Source organism: Bos grunniens, chromosome 13, assembly GCF_055505025.1.
Source record: "Bos grunniens cultivar Pamir isolate PY7600 chromosome 13, Bosgru_T2T1.0, whole genome shotgun sequence".
Lineage (NCBI taxonomy): Eukaryota > Metazoa > Chordata > Mammalia > Artiodactyla > Bovidae > Bos > Bos grunniens.
The window spans coordinates 17,687,443-17,707,653 of record NC_141177.1 but is presented as its reverse complement, the minus strand read 5'-3'; the positions used below and the strand labels follow the sequence as shown (position 1 = coordinate 17,707,653).

The 20,211-nt window shown below is 52.0% G+C and overlaps 1 protein-coding gene across 3 annotated transcripts in view; it reads right to left on the bottom strand.

The window, feature by feature from the left end:
- MTCL2 (microtubule crosslinking factor 2) overlaps positions 1-20,211 on the bottom strand; it is a 71,508-nt gene that overhangs the window by 33,827 nt on the left and 17,470 nt on the right. For all 3 annotated transcript variants that reach the window (XM_086331953.1, XM_086331952.1, XM_086331951.1), the window contains exons 2-3: positions 14,160-14,384; positions 6,257-6,415 (exon numbers count right to left, since the gene is read on the bottom strand). In XM_086331953.1, coding sequence (XP_086188079.1) covers positions 6,257-6,415; positions 14,160-14,384 — 384 coding nt within the window. The remainder of the gene's footprint in view (positions 1-6,256; positions 6,416-14,159; positions 14,385-20,211) is intronic.

The window sequence follows — 20,211 nt, the reverse complement described above, 5'->3', positions numbered from 1 at the left end:
GACCAGAGTGGCTCCAGTCTTTTCTGGATGGAACGGACCCTGCCCCAACCCCATCTCAGCCACGTGGGCTCCCATAGTGCTCTGCGGCTCTGGAGGGAAAACAAGGCAGGCTCACAGAGCACACAGACCTTCCTCCCCTCTGCACGGCAGCAGCTGGTCAGGCGGGGTTCCCTCCAGGGAGCCAGGACGTCAGAGCCCCTTTGTGGAGCCCCCAGGGGCAGATGTTCTGTTCCTGAGCCTTGCAGGGTGGGATGGGGCGGGGCGGGGCAGGACAACGCCTGAGCACCCACAGGAATGCCAGTCACATGTACCGGACCCCGAGGGCACACTCCTTGGCCGCCAAGCAGCAGGGGGCTTCCCCACCCACGAGCAACGCACAAGGCCGCCTCTGGGCAGCCAGGGTGGCGCCTCTAAGCATCGTTGGTCTAACGGCTCCTAGTAGCAGCAGGAACTCTGTCCCCACTTGCCCTTCTCTCCCTTCTTGGGGAGACCAGGATGGTGCCCGCGCCCCCCCCCAGCCTGCACTGGAGAGGCTGCAGAACACAACTGCAGCGGCCCCCTGCCTGCTAATACCTTCCATCCTGCCAGGAAACAAAGACCAACCTTCAAGGAATAAAATGAGCCTTCTGCCAAAACAGTTGGGTAGATTTTCACCCAGTTTAGAGGGGATGTTTGGAAAGGTCTCCTGAAAACACAGACTGTGCTGTGTGGATGAAATTTCCTCCGGAGTGGTGGTGGTGGTGGTGGAGGGGGATCTGGGTTGGGGGTGCATCTCAAAGACTGAGGCATTCTTGGCTGAAGAAGCTAGAGAGTGGGTGTGGTTCCTGGCTGGGGGAGACCACTGGGGAGGAGGGAACAGAGAGTGGTTTGACAAGGGCCCCAGATCAAATCACTGGGACAGACGCCGCCAACTGCAAGCGCAGTCTTGCAACTTAACTGCTCCTTCTGTGGGCAACTGGCAGCCTGATATGGAGAGCTTCTTGCTAGAGGCAGCAGAAGCATATTTACTTATGACTTATTTTTTAAATTTTATGTTTTGGCTACGCCTTGTGGCCTGTGGGATCGTAGTTCCCTGACCAGGGATCAAACCCGCACCCCCCTGCATTGGAAGTGCAGAGTGCTAACCACTGGATCACCAGGCATGTCCCAGAAGCATAGTTATTAGATTAAGGTAAATACTTCTTCGGGACCACAGCCATCATAGAGGTTGTCAGGGTGCTGACACAATACTGATAACCAGCATTGATCAAGTCCTTACCTGCTTTGTCTTGATCAATTCTCACAAACACCTCTGAGAAGCAGGGATTCATAGTCCCATTTTATAAACGAACAAACTGAGCACTAGAAAGGTTACACGATTTGCCCAATGCTACAGTTACTTGCCAATAAGTGGCAAAGCCAGGATTCAAACCCAGGCCCATGTGACTTCCAAGTTCAAGTTCGTCCTGCAGCACAGAGGCCATAGCAGGGCTGCACGACATGATGAATCCAGCAGACGGAGAGGGGAGCCCAGGTGAACTGATGCTATAGTCAGTGCCCTTCTTAACCCATAAGAGTGGGAATCAGGCCAAGAAGCCCAGGCCAGAGAAGGAGGTCCTCAGTGGAATAAGCAGCCCCTTCAGAGGTCCTGAAACACAGCAGGGTTCCTTCTGGGAAGGCCCCTGGATGGGGCAAGGAGCGCAGGGGCATTGCCATGAGAGTCAGTGTGCCTTTGGAAGACGCAAAGAGTCCTTTCTCCTATCCCGTCTACATGCAGCAGGTCCACTCCAGGTATACACCCAAGAGAACTGAAAACGTGTCCACCCAAAAACCTGTACACAAGGGCTCACAGCAGCATTAGTTCATAACAGCCCCCAAAGTGGAAACAACCCCATGCCCATCAACTGATGAATGGATAAACAAACTGTGGTCTCTCCATACAAAGGATTATTATATGGCCAGGAAAAGGAATGAAGTACTGACACCTGTCTCAACATAGACCTTGAAAACATGATGCTAAGTGAAAAAAGTCGGTCACAAAAGATCACATTGCATGATTCTATTTGGATGAAATGTTCACAATAGGCAAAACCATAGAGACAGAGAGTCTCTATGTCACTCATACACTCATACATGAGAGGTTGCCACGGGCCGGAGGGGGGAGTGACTGTTGACAACAGAATGTTCTGGAATTAGATAATGGTGATGGTTGCACATCATTATGAATATATTAAAACCCATGGAATTGTACACTTTAAAATGGTGAATTTTCCCCTGGTGGTCCAGCAGTTAGGACGCCACACTTTTACTGCCAAGAGCCTGGGTTCAATCTCTGGTCACAGAGCTAAGATCCCACAAGCCAAAATAAACACATAAAATGGTGACTTTTATGGTATGTGGACTATATTGCAATTAAACAATTGTCAAGAGGAGTACCATCTATAGAACGTGGACAAAATGGGAATTCCCTGGATGTCCAGGGCTTAAGACTCAGAGTCTTCACTGCCAAGGGGCCCAGGTTCAGTCCTGGGTTGGGGAACCAAGATCCCACAAGCCTCGCAGCATGGCTAGAAAGAAAACAAAATAAAATGGGGACAAAAATCACTATGTACCTTGGGAGGCTGTTGGCTACACCACGTGAAGACACATAAAATGCTTAGTGCAGCGCCTGGTACAGAAGCGCTCAGACACAGCAGCTTTATTATAATAAATCCCATCAACATTGATATTGGCCTTATGCCTAAAATACAAAGAAGGGGAGTGATCCTGGATTGGGGTTGGGGGGCTGCTATTACGGTTTTTGAGCTTCAATCCAGCTGGCGACAGTGCCACTGCAGACATGGCTGGGGCAGGCCACCCTCCCTTCTCTCCCGCAAAGTGCCGTCTCCATAGCAACCACATCAGTTCAGGCCAGGGGCTCCTGTTCCCAGCCGGGTGACAGCATCGCCACAGCAACCTGTCAGGATGGCAAAGGCAGATCTCGATGATGGGACTAGAGCAGCTCTGGCAGAATTGCTAAGGGACCCCTGTCTCCATAGAAACCATATCAGGAAAGAGAAGGAGAGGGGAGAGGGCAACCAGCCAATAAACACAGGGCCACGCCTCCCTGCCCAGATCCTAAGACTCCAAGGGACATCAGGGAAGGCTAAACCAACTCTGCTGCTATCACCTTCAAGAGGAAGTGAGGGACTTCCCTGGAGGTCCAGTGGCTAAGGATCCACCTTGCAATGCAAGGGACACGGGTTTGATTCCTGGTGGGGGAACGAAGATCCCAAATGTTGTGGGGCAACTAAGCTCGTCCACAACTAAAGAGTCCATGCGTCACGACGAAAGAGCCGCATGATGCGACTAAGACCTGCTGTAGCCACATAAGTAAGTAGGAAGTGAACCAGTGTTTCCTGAGCATCTACTGTGTGCCAGGCCCCACAAAGGACTCTTTACACGCTTGACTTCATTTAAAATTTCACTAATAATCACCATGCCCCCCCTAAAAAAAAACCCTAACTACAGCAGTCATAAACGACCACCACTTCTAACACCAGAGTTCAGCGGGTTTTTCCCCCGATTTCCCTCCAGGCTATGCATTTTTGCATAGACACATATGCTTCAAAACCAGTTTGTTCTGTATAGGTCTCCAAAATGATGAGCGAGATTGCACAACATGCATGGTTCTATCATTTCCTTTTTGTGCTTAACAATGTACCTTAGAAATCTTTCCACATCACTGCATATGTATCTACCTTTAAAAAAAAAAAAGGGAAAGTATACCTAATACAAAATTTGCCATTTTAACCATGTTTTCCTTTTATGGTTGTAAAATATACATAACATAAAATCTGCCATTTTTAACCACTTGCAAGTGTACAATTCAGTGGTATAATCACCACTCACCTCCAGAACTTTATCATCACCCCAAACTGAAATGCTGTATGTAGTAAACAATATCTCCCCACACCCTCCCCCATCCAGGTTCTGATAACCTCCAGCCTACTTCTGTTTCTATGAATCTGACTACTCTCTGTGTCTCATCCGAGTGGAATCATACAATACTTGTCCTGTCGTGTTTGGCTTACTTCATCGAGCACAGTGTCCTCGAGATTCACCCACACTGTAGCCTGTGTTGGAATCACATTCCTTCTTGGGATTACACATACAATGTAAGTACATACTACGTATTTCTTTGTTCATTGATGGACATGTAGGTTGCTTGTACCTTCTGGCTACTGTGAATAACGCTGCTATGAATGCTGTTGTTTAGTCCCTCGGTCGTGTCTGACTCTTTGGGACCCCAGGGACTGCAGCCCACCAGGCTCCTCTGTTCATGGGATTCTCCCGGCAAGAATACTGAGTGGGTTGCCATTTCCTTCTCTAGGGGATCTTCCTGACCCAGGGATCGAACCTGGGTCTCCTGCTTGGCAGGGGGCGTTCTTTACCACTGAGCCACAAGGGAGGTCTGCTATGAATATGGGGGTACCAATATCTGCCCATGTCCCTCTTTTCAATTCTTTGGGGTATATACCCAGAAAGAGAATTGGCCTATTTGGTGACTCTGTGTTTAATTTTTTCAGGAATTGCCATATTACCTTATTCTTTCTAACTTCTTCATAGTGTTCTATGGCTATGAATCTTATGACTGATCACGAACCTCGTAAGCTAGGTACTGTTATTATCCTGACGTCACAGAGGAAGAAACTGAGACTTAGAAAGGGGAGGTAGCTTCAGGGTCTCAGCCACATCTCAGCCAAGGAAAGGCTGGGTGACCTCAGGCAAGCTCTCCCTCTCTGGGCCTCCTTTTCCCCTCTTTTTTTTTTAATTTATTTATTTTAATTGGAGGCTAATTACTTTACAATATTGTAGTGGTTTTTCCCAAACACTGACATGAATCAGCCATGGGTGCACATGTGTTCCCATCCTGAACCCACCTCCCACCTCCCTCCTTCCCTGTCGCATTCCTCTGGGTCATCCCAGTGCACCAGCCCTGAGCACCCTCTCTCATGCATCGAACCTTTCCCCCTCTTTTACAGTAGGAACAGCCTGACCTCCAAGGCACTTTCTGAAACTGTCTCTCCTTTTCACTATGAAGGGTGGCAGCAATGAGATGTGCGGAGACGGTGCCCTCTGGCACCAGGCCAGGCCAGGTCACAGGCGACAGGAGGCTGCCTGAGGGAAGGGGGCACCACCCCGCCCTGGGAAGCCCTGAGCAGCACATACCTCCCTCTCCACTCTGAGAAGCCTTTGGCACATCACACCAACACACCCAGCGGGAAGGGCAGCTGAAGGACTGCTCTGGCCTCGGGGCCGTGGTGTGTCCTGGAACGATGGAATGCCTGTCCCCGGGAAGATGAGGCCTGTGCCCCAGCACAACATTTGATCCTAGGATGCCTCGGGAGCAGTCAGACAGCTGAGGCCCAGCTGGGGCCAGAAGGCACCCGGGCTGTCTGGGACGCAGAGTGCTGGCTTCTGGAAGATTCCAGCCCTTAGGCATCGCCTCTGCTGGTGGTTTCTAATCAGTGCACCCCAGTGGGCCCTACTGGACCTGGAGGACATTCCTCCCTCTCTCGGGGCCATTTTCCCATCCATAAAATGGGTACAATCACAAGTTCACTGGGCCTATTATGGAAATTATAGAAAGTGTCTGGCATGGTGCTTAACATGTTGTACACCTAACACACGGCAGGAGGAAGAACGGGCTGCCAGGTGGGAGGGGCGCTCCTGAGCAAAGACAGAGAGCCTGGTGCCTGGAGTCACATTTAAGAAGCAGCTGTGTCCTAAAAATGTGCTGAGACACCAGTCAGAGGCCAGCCCCAGCAGTGACTTTACACCGAGTGGGAGCGCCTGGCTGTCCCTAAAGCACATCCATAAAATATATCCCGCTTAGTCCTTCTGATGACTTGGAAGTATTACTATCCCATTTTACAGATGAGGAGACTGAGGCGCAGAGGGCTGGGCTCTAGGCTGGGCATTGCTGCATGTCTTCTCAGGTAATCTCGCACCCAGTTGTGCTCCTTTGATGGCTGGCTGTCTCCTTCATTGGCCTCTGGGCTCCTGGAGGTCAGGAGCCACGTGTCTCTCAAGCACCACTGTGTCCCTGGTGTCCAGCACACAGTTCTCACAGGAGGTGCTCAGGGAGCATGTGCTGGACCAATGAATGAATAGACAGCTCTGCCAGGATGGCATAACAGTGCAGAGCAGAGGTTCAGAGACGCTGGCTGGGGTGGGGCTGGCACATGCCTGCCCAGCCCAGGCCTGGCCCTTCCAGGTAGGACAGGACCCTCACCTCTCTCGGCCGCTCCAGCTCCGTCTGCAGTACCTGCTTGGCCAGCTCAGTCTCGATAAGCCGCTGCCGAAGCTCCTCATTCTCCTCTTCCAGCCTCGCCCGTTTTTTCTCCACCGCCTCCAGCTCCTTGTGCAGCCGCACTGAGATGTCTTTAGAGACCTGAGCAAAGGCGAGTGACAAGCAGGGCGTGAGCAGGCTGAGGGCCATCCCACCTTGGCCACAGAGCAACCCCAGGGCAGGCAGTTACTCTTATCACCCCCACTTAAAGAGGAAGAAACTGAGGCACAGAAAGGTCAAGTAACTCAACAAGGGTCACACAGCCAGGAAGTGGGAGAACCAAAACCCAAACCCAGAAACCATATGCTTCCTGTGTTCACATCATGGTCCAGCCCCTAGAAAGTGAGAGGCCCTGTCTATCCTTAGCAGTGCCTTTACATTTATCTGGATCTTTTAATGCTTCCAAAAGCCTCTCCCATCCACCTTCTCGCCCAGTTCTCTCAAGAGCCTATGGCAGGACCAGAAACTCATTTTTATTTATGTATATATGTATGTTCTTACTTATTTTTGGCTGTCCTAGGTCTTTAGTGCATGCGCACTCTCTCTAGTTGAGGAAATCAGGGGCTACTCTCTAGTTGCGGTCATGGGCTTCTCTTTGCAGTGGCTTCTCTTGCAGAGCACGGGCTCCAGGTACACGGGCTTCAGTAGATGTTCCTCTCGGGCTCCTGCGACAGGTGGAATCCTCCCTGACCAGGGATTGAACCGGCAGGTGGAGTCCCAACCACTGGACCGTCAGGGAAGTCCCAGAAGCTCACTTTAAAGAGAGGGGAGGGACTTCCCTGGTGGTCCAGTGGCTAAGACTCCACGCTCCCAATGTAGGGGGTCCGGATTCAACCCCTGCTGCTGCTGCTAAGTCGCTTCAGTCATGTCCGACTCTGTGCGACCCCATGGACGGCAGCCCACCAGGCTTCCCCGTCCCTGGGATTCTCCAGGCAAGAACACTGGAGTGGGTTGCCATTTCCTTCTCCAATGCATGAAAGTAAAAAGTGAAAATAAAGTCGCTCAGTCGTGTCCGACTCTAGCAACCCCACGGACTGCAGCCCACCAGGCTCCTCCATCCGTGGGATTTTCCAGGCAAGAGTACTGGAGTGGAGTGCCATTGCCTTCTCCAAGTCAGGGAACTGGATTCCACACACTGAACTAAGAGTTCCCATGCCACAACGAAAGAGATCCCACATGCTGCAACTAAGACCCAGCACAGCCAAATAAATTAAAAAAAATAATAATACATAGAGGGGAAACCCAGAGCAAGATAGGCTCCCCTAAAGCCCTTTGAAGCCCATTTTTTCTCTGCCAGTGACCAGCATATATTCCTGAGCAAATCATTTTCCTATTCTGCCTCTGTCTCCTTCACTACAAAATGCTGCTGCTAAGTCGCTTCAGTTGTGTCCGACTCTGTGCGACCCCATGGACTGCAGCTTACCAGGATCCTCTGTCCATGGGAGTTTCCAGGCAAGAGTACTGGAGTGGGTTGCCATTGCCTTCTCCTCACTACAAAATGGGTGCAATAATAATAGCACAATCTCACGGGCCGACAGGAGGCCTGAATCAGCTGTTGCACCAAAGGCTTGGCCCAGGGCCTGCACAGTGCGTGCTGGGTGAGTGGTGGCGGCTGCTGGGAGAGGCTGAGTCCAGAGAGGGCATGGCTTGCTGGGGGTCACAGTGTGACACAGACCCTGAGGCCTGTTTCCAATTGTCTGGGATACAGTACATGCCCCAAATGACAGAGGCTGGGCAGCCGTCCAGGTCATCCCTCCGGGAGGAGCTGACAGACCCACAAACCCCAGGTCACCGGCTCCAGGACTCTGCTGCAAAAATGCTCCATTTCTTCAAGGACACCCCCTGTCCTATCCCCTGATGGAGGGGGTGAAAGGGTAGGAAAAGGGGTCCCTGGTGATGAGGAAGGCCCTTCTTCTTTTTTTTTTTTGGCTGTTCCAGGTCTCAGCTGCAGCATGCAGGATTTAGTTCCCTGACCAGGGATCGAACCCGGGGCCCCCGCACTAGGAGCATGGAGTCTTAGCCACTGGCCCACCAGGGAAGTCCCAGGAAGGCCCTTCTGAGATGGTAAATCATAACCTCCATCCCTAAGAGGACTGAGCACCAGCATTTGTTGAATGCCTGCTATGTGCCAGATTCACCCATCTTCACCCCAATTCTGCCCCCAGTTTGCTGGCAAGGAAATAAGAGGCTCAGAGTGCAAATGACCTGCTCAGAGTCAAACAGAGATAGTGTGGGCCGAGCTGGGGGGACCTCAGGGGCTTTGGCTGAAGGACCGTGTGGCCAGGACTCCACAAGGGGTATGAGGACTTTTGCCAGCAAGAAGGATAAGTGAGGCAGACAGCCCAGCGCCTCGGGCCTGCCAGTCTCGGAAATGGCCGTGGCACCTCCTCCCCGCCGGAAGGGAAGAGGGCCCTCCCTGGCTCTGCCTTCTGCCTGGGCCCAGGCCCAGCTCAGCACAGACCCCTTGGCAGTGTGCAAGGCAGGCCAGAAAAAACAACAGCCAGAGAGGAAATTCAGCACTCCCTCTCTCTCCTCCCTCTGTTGCCCACTGCCTCTCTCCACCCTTGAAGATCTCCAAGGGCGGCCAGAAGCCGGCCCACTAGGCTCCTTCCACAGTCTCTCTAGGCCCCCCAAAACCTTCCCCCTCCACAAAGTGGGGTGAGTGATTCCTCACTAGCAGAACAAAGACGTTGCAGGTGGCAAAACTGGCTTCAAGCCAAATTTCAGCCCTCACTGGGTGTGTGACCCAGGACAGGAGTTTTTTTAACCATCTAAAGTCTCGGTTTGCTCATCAGTAAAAGGGGGTGACAGTGCTTTGTCACAAAGGCTGTCGTGGGGAATAACCAACACAGGGCTTGGGCTGATGCCTGAAACATAGTAGGTACTCAAAAGTATAATGATTTGGGGGACCTTTTGGTGGTACAGTGGTTCAGATTCCAAGCTTCCAATGCAGCAGGCACAGATTCGATCCCTGGTCAGGGATCCCACATGCCACGTGGTGTGGCCAAAAAAGAATAATGATTTTGTAATGCATTGTTAAGATTACCGCTTCACCTCTGCGCACTAATTTTATCCGACTTGGTCCAACATCTCATAGCCTCACTCTTGAGTTTAGTGTCAGTATTTCTGCTAGAGGTATTCAGCCCCAGGCTTGTGGCTCTGGTCCCAAGTTTTAGGCTGTGAGGTCACCCAGTGAGCCCCTGTCCTGATGAATACTTCATTCATTCATTCACTCACTCATCCATCTGCTTAGCCCCCAGCAGGCAGGACTGGTGGAGTACAGAGGTCCAGAATCCAGGCCATGTCTGGACTCCTTCATATCTCTCTATCCCGGTAGCAGTGCAGAGTCTGGCATATACTAAGTGCCTAATAAATGCCTGTTGGATGAACAAACAGATCCGAGACTCCAACAAGCAAAATGGGTGGTAGGAAATGAAGGAGTGAATGACTGACACATGGAGCTGCACCTGGCCAAACTTGGCTGGGGATGCGCCCCCCCAACCACCCACACCCCCAAATGTCCAGAGGGGGCTGTGTCCCTGACTGGGGTTGAGGGACCAGCTGCTGGGGGGGACCTGGGGCTCCTCTCCCAACTACACTCCCACCTGGGCAAGCTCGTCTCCACCTGGGGTTCACTCCATTCCCACCTAGGCCTCAACCTGGTGACCAGGTGACCCACTCCCCACCAAGAAGGCATGATCAGTGTGGATTCCTGGATCTTCTGGGGTCCATGAGTGACTCTGTGGATTTCATCCCTTCCATGAGTCCCCAGCTGCCTTCTGTCCCCTTCCCCAGGAACCCCTATCTCCATCTGCTCTCTATCCCCAGGGGTACCTTGTAAAGAAGGCCGAGTGTCAGGTAGCTTACAGAATTCCAGTGTGGACAAATCTCAGATCCCCACAGAGCCCGGTGCCCCTGATGAAGGCCCTCAGCAACAAACAGCACACGTCTAGAGGGCAGGAGCCTTGCTGTCTGGGCCTGTCCCTTCCCCTCTCTGAGTCTCAGTGGTCCTTGGCCCCCTGGCTCCCACAGGTAAGCAGGCAGAATCAGGTCACTCCCTGAGCACGCACCACGTGCCTTTCAACCCTCAGGAAGTACTTTATCATCCCCATTCTGGGGCTCAGAAAGAAAAGGTCACTTGTCCAAGGTCACACACTAGGAAGCTACAGAACCAGATTTGAAATCAGGTGGGTCAGCTCTGGAGTCTTGCTCTCAGTCTGAGCCTGCTGTTGGCCTGAAACTTGAAAACACATTGTGTTAATATTGGTAATAAAAGTATTAATAATAAGCACAGGGACTTTCCTGGTGGTCCAGTGGTTGAAAATCTGCCTTCCAATGCAAGGGATGCAGGTTCTCTCCCTGGTCAGGGAATTAAGACCCCACCCATTAAGGTACAACTATGGCTCAGATGATAAAGCGTCTGCCTGCAATGTGGGAGAACCCGGTTCAATTCCTGGGTCGGGAAGATCCCCTGGAGAAGGAAATGGCAATCCACTCCAGCACTCTTGCCTGGAAAATCCCATGGACGGAGGAGCCTGATAGGCTACAGCCCATGGGGTCACAAAGAGTCGGACCCGACTGAGCGACTTCACTTTCACTTTCACTTTCATAGAGCCTATGCACGGCAAGGAAGATCCCATGTGCTGTAACTAAGACCCAGCATAGCCAAAAACTAAATATATATATATATTTTTTTAAAAAAGCACAACGTGTGCTCACAGCATCAGGGGCTCAAAGGGCCCCACCTGCCTGTCTCATGTGATCCCCTCACGACCCTCCCAACTATCCCCAAGTTGGGGCGACTGAGATACTACAGGAGGCAAAGCAGCTGCAGCTTCCGGAAACCAGGGCAAATCCCCAAAGCACAAACAAATGCTCTCAGCCATGAGGTCACTGTTTACAGCGCTGGGGCCCGGCTCCTGCCAAATGCAACTGGCAGCCTCCAGGCCACAGCCAGCTCGCTCATCAGTCCCTTGGCTCCTAAGCCTAAGGCTTTAAGGCATCTCTGTCACACTGAATCCTCAGGGCAGGAGCTGAGAGCCCTCACTGAGGAACACCCCATGTCCAGGCAGCATCTGGACTCAGTGTGGCTACATGCTCCCAAGAACCCAGGGAGGGTGGGAATGTCATCCCCATTGTACAGATGAGAAAACTGAGACACAAAAAGAGAAAGTAACCTGCTCGAGTCACCCAGGAAGTAAACCCAAAGCCAAAACTTTTTCTCCAGCAACGGCTTCTAAGAAATGTTTTACTGGTGTGTCCTGGGGCCCCCTACAAGGGTCTCTTCAGGTGGGAATTTTCATCCCTGATTCCTGGAACCTGATACCCTCCCACAGGATCCCAGCCCCTGAGGCTGGGGCCTGGGAATCTGTATGGTAAACAAACCTCCAGGCTATACTTATCCATCTAGGGAGGCTGAGATTCCACCCACTTCCTCACCCTGGCCCAGCCACTCATCCTACTTTTAAGTTTTTCTCCTGAACAATAACAGTAACACCCCAACCAACATTTACTTATTTGCTGGGGGAGCATCCCGAGCGGGCCCCTGTGCTCAGCATGCTCTTTACTTACACTATTTCATCTTATCCTCACAAAAGTCTCTCCAGGTAGACTTGCTGCACCCCCATTTTCCACATGGGGAAACTGAGGCTCAGGCTGCAAAGCAGCTCTCCCAAAGCCACAGGGCAAGCGAGTGGCAGAGTAGGTTTCTGTCCCCACCTCTGCCCTCCTCATGATGGACAACATTCCAGCTGAGATTCTGTGGGTCCTGCCAACTGTGAGAACCAGCAAAGAGTGAGAGAGCCTGGGGGAGCAGGGGGAGAGGGAGGACCAAGGCCTGAGGTTTCTTTCACAGCACCCACACCAATAATCCACCTGCTTGCTACAACCACTGGAGCTGCTAAAGCCCTGAAAATTCAGCTGCTCTAACCCCACCATTTAAGAGAAGAGGAAACTGAGACCCCAAGAAGTGGCCCCATGCCAGTCTGCTCTTGCTGGCTGAGAAATCAGAGGGTCCCTTCCAGACAGCAAGCAGTCCTTTCCACACTTAGGTCCATCAAGCCCTCCCAGGCGATACCAGGGAAGTCAGCATTCTGAGAACCTCCGAGAAACGCCCCAGAACGTCCCCAGCACATGGGACTGAGGGAGGCAGCCAGAGCTGTCCAGTCCAGGCCGGCATGGATGAGCTCAGCGCCCCAGCTGCAGGCTCAGGGAGAGGAGGGAGGGAAGGGGCAAGCCGACTGCTGATTGGCTGGTTCAAATCCCAACAGAAGGGGCCTGCTCCCCCCGCCCAGACTCCAGGGGCCTCCCCACTCACACTCTGCACACACACCAGCTGCTCCCGGCTCCTCCCATGGAGGCACCAGCCACCCAGCCAGTCTGCTCTCAGCTCCAGCCTTCCTCCACGCCTTCCTCGTCTAAGGCTGACTTTTCTGGGTCTCTGCCTGAAAGCCCCAACTACCTGGACCCAAACCCAGATTCCTCTAAGCCTCTAGGGCTCTCCTTCACCCGCCACCCTCTTAATCCGGTGCTGGGAATTTGAATATTTCTGTAACCATTTATCCCAGATGCTGTCTTCTCACATAGTGAGGAGCACTTCGTTTCTTGATTTTTTAAAAAGTATTTGTATTTAGTTGTTTGGCAGCTCTCGGTCTCAGTTGCGGCATGTGGGATCTTCGATCTTTGTTGCAGTCTGCCAGATGTTCAGTTGTGGCATGTGGGATTGAACCCAGGCCCCCAGCTTTGGGAGTGCAGAGTCTTAGCCACTGGGCCATCAGGGAGGTCCCTGTGCACTTTGGACTTGGAGATATAACCTTTCTGAGCTCTGTTTCGTCATCAGCAGACCTGATGCAGCTGGCACATGCAAGACAACGGGAGACGCAAAGTCCAGGGTGGGGTTGGTGTTCACTCTTCACCCGCTTACAGGTGCCCTCTTCCTCCAACACTCCTTCTTGTGCCTCAAGCCTTGGCTCAGAGGTCCCCCTGCAGGAAGACCCCATAGGCCCCCAGGCTGTGCGAGATGCCCTCACCCCCAGCTCCTACATCCCTGGATGACGCTGGGCTGAGTGCTGAGAGCTGGGTGTTGGGCTAGGTCCCCCAGATTTCTCAGTCCCCAGACCTAGGCTCACACAGACAGGTAAGGCAGACTCCTCCCCCCGCCAGACTGCAGGCCATCCTTCGGCTCCCTGAAGCCGAGGACAGTGAGGTCAGGCAGCCAGCATGGGAGGCTGATGAGTCTGCGCTCTGCCAGCTACACAGCGGGTCCCGTGACCTTGGAGAGGTATTTCCTTTCCCTGAGCCTCACTTTCCTCACCCAGAAAAATGGGAATAATAATAGTAGCTAACATTTTTCAGTGTTTACAGTGACCTCTTACCTACCTGATCTCATCTCATCTCATAAAGCCCTGTGAGGCATGGGCTGCTGTTACACCCATTTTACAGATGAGGAAACTGAAACACAGGTGACTTGCTCAAAACCATAAAATTAGGGCATATTGGGGCCAAGATATAAACCAGCCTTATCCAACTCCAGACCTTCACTACTCTCCTTCAGCACAAGAAAGAAAACTTCCACGGAACTGCGCAGAGACAACACGGAGCCCAGCATCAGGTGTGTGGCTGCGACTCACACGGCAGCTGTTGCTGGGAGGATTCATATTGATGGCCTATCAGTTCATCAGGGATCCCCATTTACAGACGAGGATGCTGACATGCAAAGAGATGATGGGACTTGCCCAAGGGACACACAAGGAGTGAACTGACCAGGGCCCACTCAGGCTCAGGACCCTCCCCACCACCCCACCCAGCAGGGGCGCCTCTGAGGACTGGGGAGGGGGCCCAGGCTCACCTTGACGTCCTGCTCCAGGCCACGGATGAGCTCGCCATCCACCTGGCCGGTCTGGGCAGCGCGGAGGCTGCGGCGCTCGGCTTTGCGCAACCGGTACTGCAGGATGCGACAGGTCTTGCTGGCCTGGTCCAGCTGCTGCCGCAGCTCCTGCAGCTGATACACATCCTCTTCCATATAGACGTCCCGCATCTCCAGCATCTCTGCCCGCAGCTCCTCGATCTCATCCTGCAGAGGGGAGGAGAGGTCAGGTCGCTGGGCCCTGTGGCAGTGGCCAGAGTGCTTGAGCACAAGCCATACCCAACACTGTCCTAGGCACCCCTCGGGGGAGGGGGGTCTGAGAGTGGTAGGCTGCACAATGCAACCCCTCAAGTGCCCACATCCTAATTCCCAGAATCTGAATATGTCACCTTACATGGCAAAGGGACTGTACAGATATAATTAAAATAAGGATCTTGAGATTGGGAGATTATCGTGGATTTTCTGGGTGGACCCAATGTAATCATAAACATCCATATAAGAGGGAGGTAAGGGACTTCCCTGGTAGTCCAGTGGCTAAGACTCCACGCTCGCAATGCAGGGGGGCCAGGTCTGATCCCTGGTCAAGGAGTTAGATCCCACATGCCTCAACTAAGAGTTCGCGTCCCACAACCAAAAAAAAAGATCCTGCATGCTGCAATGACGACTGAAGAACCCACGTGCCTCAACTAAGATCGGGAGCAGCCAAATAACTACATAAAAAGTAAAAGAAAGAAAAAGAGGGAGGCAAAGCGATCAGAGCAGGAGTAGGTGATGTGGCAGAGGCTGGGGTGATGTACGCTGAAGGTGGAGAAAGGGCCGAGGGCCAGCGGAGGCAGGCAGCCTCTAGAAGCAGGAAAAGGGAATGGACTCTCGCCAGAGCCTTTACAGGGATGGAGTCCTGCCAACACCTTGGTTTTTAGACTTCTGATCTTCAGAATTGTAAAATGATAATCCGAGATTGCTGCAAACCACTAAAGTTCTGGTAATTTCTTATAGCAGCAAGAGGAAACTAATACAGTGGGGAAGCAGAAAAGGGCTCATTCAACAAACATTTATGGGCACCAACTGCATATCAGGCCCTGTGCAAGCAGGGGAGTGGGGAAGGAACATGGCAACCAAGACGAACGTGGCCCTTTCTGTATCGTCTGTGTGGAGACCCAAGTCTCACTGGCTAGACACACTGTAAATGGACAGATTAAAAAACCCCTCAGATACTGTTAAGAGTTATGAAGATAAAAAGCCAAAAACAAAACACGTGGGTAAGATGATAGAGTGATGGGGGAACGTGCTATGTTAGAGGACATGGCTGGGGAGGCCACCCCTAAAGGGACATTTGAGCTGAGGCAGAAGGAACACCCATGAGACAGAGGGGTGGGGGGAGTGTGTGCAAAGGCCCCGAGGCAGGAAAGAGCTCAGCGTATCAGGATACAGCAAAGTGGCCAGGGAAGCTACAGGGGTAAGGTGAGGCTGGGGAGACTGACAACGGTCAGCCATCCAGGGCTTTGAAGGGCTGAATAAAAAATCTGAGTCTGGGACTTCCCTGGCGGTCCAGTGGTTAAGAACCTGCTTGCCAATGCAAAGGACAGAGGTTTGATCCCTGGTCTGGGAAGATTCCACGTGTCGTGGGGCAACTAAGCCCATGGGTCACAACTACCGAACACCCTGTGCTGTAACAGGAGAAGCCCACGAGAAGCCCGTGCACTGCAACTGGAGAGGAAAGTCTGTGCATAACAACGAAGACCCAGCAGAACCAAAAAAATAAAAAATAAAAGAATCTGAGCTTGGGTTTTAAGTGGAGGGGGTTGGGGTGAGGAGGGTGACCTCACTTCCTCAAGGCAGCTCCTGACCACCTCTGTCATCAGTTCCCAGATGTCCTTCACTTCCCCTTTGTCCACATGAACCCATCAGTAATACTTCATTTAATAGTTTATCTCCCAGAGACATTATGAGTGCCAGGGGCAGGGGCAGGGAGCTTCTCCATGTCTATCTCACTCCCTGCTGAATCCCCCACACCCAGCATAGGGCCCAACATCCTGAGTGCATGGTGGCAGGTCTGGTTAGGCAAACAACCATAAGGAGACACACCAACCTGCAGCAATCACTAGACAAAGTGTAGCAGTGGGGAGACCCGGGAGAAGAAACCAATGATCACTATGTCTAATAGCAGATGTGAAAGCTGAATCACAAATAAAAGGATCTACCTTTCGTATGACTGAACGCATTAAATAAGACTGTTCACTAAAAAGAGAAACTGAACTGCTATATATAAAATAGATAACTAATCTGTGGAGGAGGAAGTGGGCCAGTCAATGATCACATCAGTTAAAGAAATGAGGAAGTGAGGGGTCCACACGCACTTCAGCTGGCAAGATTAAGGAAGCATAACGGAAACGGCACTCAGGAAGTGTGGGCCAGTTGGCTAAATCCAAGCTAAACCAGCCTCCAGATGGGCCTGTGTTCAAATCCTCACCACACCATTTATAGAACATGTTTATGAGGAGGATGTGGGGGTCTGAGTGGATCCCAAGCTCAGGAGGAGCCAAAGGGAAGTGCAGGGCATGCACAACTAATGATGCTCGGCTACATTAAAAGACGTATGACATTTAGGGATTTCCCTGGTGGTCCAGTGGGTTAAGAATCCTCCTTGCAATGCAGAGGATGTGGGTTCAACCCCTGGTCAGGGAACTAGGATCCCTGAGGAGCAACTAAGCCCATGTGCCATAACTACTGAGCCTGCACACTCTGGAGCCCGTGTGCCACAACGAGAGAGTCCATGCACCACAACGAAACATCCCACATGACTCGACGAAGATCCCACGTGCTGCAATGAAAAGGCCATTCAGCAAATAAATAAATATTAAAGATAAATGAAATTTTTTAAAAAAGATGTGTGACATTTAGATCATAAGAGGTGACACCCCTCATCACAGGACCACACCCACTGCACTGAAGTCAATTTTGCAGGACCATTTAAAAAATAACCTTTTAAATAACTGATTTTTCTGCTGATGAAAGTAAATGATGACCATAGAAATAGTTTAGAAAATATAGCGGATACAAATCACTCAAAATTCTTCCACCTGGTCCTGAATCAAGTGCTTCTCAAAGTGTGGTCCCTGGACCAGCAGTGTGGGCTACATCGGGGAACTGTGAAATTCTTACACCCTCACCAAGACCAACTGAATCAGAAACCCTGGAAATGGGGGGCCCCGAGTGACTCTAAGGCAGGGTGTTTCCTTACAGTCTTTTTCCCTAAATGGGCAAGAGTCCTGTGTCTCAGCACACAAGCTCCCCCAGCCCAGGGCCTGGCACAGAGCAGGGTCTCAGTAAGCATCTATTGAAGAAGTGAATGAATGAATGAATGAATGATCTTTCTCACACGAGCAGCTGCCTCTCTGGGCCCACCCTTCACCACAGTCCATTTCTGAAAATGCAGGATGTTGCATTCGTGCCAGCTTCATCTCTCCGTGGCAGCCAAGGGGGGCCCAGGGCCCTTGGGGGTTTGTCCCAGCTGGGCAGAATGCAGTCAGCCCCTCCTGGCACAGTCCACAGGAGAGGCTGAGTCCACAAAGGCTGGCTTGTGGGCCGCATGGCTGGGTCTGCTGGGATGTGGGCAGCAGAAGCTGGTGAAGGCGGGACATAGGCCGGGTTAAGCTTTCGGGGTCTGAGGTGGGGGCTGGGAAAGAGGCTTCTGGGACACGAGGAGCGGGCAAAGAGCAGAACTCTGCTTTCCTCCGAGGTTCTTAGACCTCACCGAGCCTCTCCACCTCCCAGGACTCCTGCATCCAGGGGCTGTCTGATCCAATGGAGGGAGCTGGTAAGGAATTGCCAGAGGAGTGGGGGGCTCAGCCTTCCCTTCAAAGACCTCTCAGTGACCCAGTTGAGCCCCTCACCCCAAAAGCACGGAAGTGGGGAGAGAGGGGCCAAACTCCACTGGACTCTGCCAGCCCTGTGCCTACTCAGTAAGGTTGTCACAGACCACCCCCCACCCCGTATCGGTGGGGAAACCCAAACCTCATCCCCCACGGCAGACAGAAAACAGCCACACTGCCCAAAGGTGCCCACCTTGGAGCCTGGGGGCCCCTGATTCTCAACCCCTGTCAGAAAGGCCAGACTAAAGAAGCTGAGGAAGGACTTCCCTGGAAGTCCAGTGGTTAAGACTCCTTGCTTCCACCGCAGGGGGCACAGGTTTGATCCCTGGTCAGGGAACTAACATCCGACATGCCATGCAGCAGGGCTAAGAAACAAGTAAAAAATTAAAAAACGAATTAAAAAAAAAAAAAAAGAAGCTGAAGAAAGGTGCCCAGATTGGGCCCAGTCTGCTAGGCCTCCAAACTCATCTGCTCTGGCCGCTCCTTCGAGGTAACCTCTCCTCCCCCTGAAGCTTAACCTGATTGTTTAACCTGAGGACGGGGAGTAGAGGGGGGAGGTCTGAAGACTAGATCGGACATCCACGCTGCAGCCTCAGTAGTCAGACTTTCCATTTACAGAGAATATTTAGTTTGGGAATTCCCTGGTGGTACAGTAGTTAGGATTCAGCACTTCCGCTGCTGTGACCCAGGTTCAATCCCTGGTCAGGGAACTGAGATTCCGCAAAGTGTGCGGAGCAGCAAAAAAAAAAAAATTATTTTGCTCTGATTATAGAGGTAATGGGCTTCCTTGGTAGTTCAGATCCTAAAGAATCTGCCTACAATGCAGGAGACCCGAGTTTGATCCCTGGGTTGGGAAGATCCCCTGGAGAAGGGAATAGCAACCCAACCCACTCCAGTATTCTTGCCTGGAGAATTCCACAGACAGTTTGCGCGGTCACAAAGAGTTGGACATGACTGAGTGACTAACACTTTCACTTTCATAGAGGTAACACCTGTTTATTGGGAAAAACTTGAAAAAAAGAAAAAGCAGGTAGCTTTCTATTTCCTTCCTGATTCTTGCTGGTTTCTGTGTTAGGTTCATGCTTCTTACCCTGGAATCCAGCCCCGCCTCTCCCCAGGTCTCCTCCTCACAGCGCTCACAGCCCTCCCTCTGCCCTAGAATCCTTAGCCCCCCATGTCTAGACATGCCCTCAAATAAAAAACAGCTCACTGATTACTAGGCCCAGTCCAAGCGGAGTACATGCACAACAGTCTGATCCCCTTACCAGCCCTGTGAGGTAGGTAGGGGAAAATGTTCCCACTTTGCAGATGAGGAAACTGAGGCTCAGAAGTTTCCCAGAAGGATTAAGAATCTTCCTTGCAATGCATGGGACATGGGTTCAATCCCTAGTCGTGGAACTAAGATCCATATGCTGTGTAGCAACGAAGCCCATGTGCCCCAACTAAGATCTGATGCAGCCATATTAATTAACTAATTTTTTTAAAAGAGGGAGAGCCTAGGCTGCTCCAGCACTGGCCTCAGACCCCCATGCCACCCAGGAGGATGGGCAGGGTCTGCTCCCCCACCCACACCGTGCCCACAAGTACATTTCAGTCTATCCCCACCACACTCCCTAATGACCCATGAGGTCAGCCTGCAGGAAGCAGCCTCTCAGGGGCAGGCCAGTTCCCCCAAACGGACTGATTCCCAGGAACCCTGGGGGAATTGGCCAGGAAGAGTCTCTCGGTCCACGCTGGGCTGGAGGGCCAAACATGAGCTCACACGACCGCTAATAATAGCATGGCATTGCATGGCAGCACGGGGCGTCACAGTTTACAGAGACATTCCACGTGACTCATCTCGTGGGTCCTCACAGAAGCCCCACGGCCAGGCAGCACAGGAATTACCATCTCGTTCTAGGGGCAAAGAACCACAGAGGAGCACAGCGATGTGGGCTGTGCCCAAGGTCACCCAGAGACACCTCCAAGCAGGACTCAGGCTCTCTCATCTGCACCAGAATGCAGGGAGCCCATGAACTTCAGTGGTAAGGGGGAAAAAAAATCACGCCTTTATTTTTCACTAACACTAGCTAAAAATTAACATTTCCTTCTATTCTGGACAAACCACAGTTGTATCAGCAGTACTTACGGCTTTGGCACCAAAAGAAACCACATAGATTTTC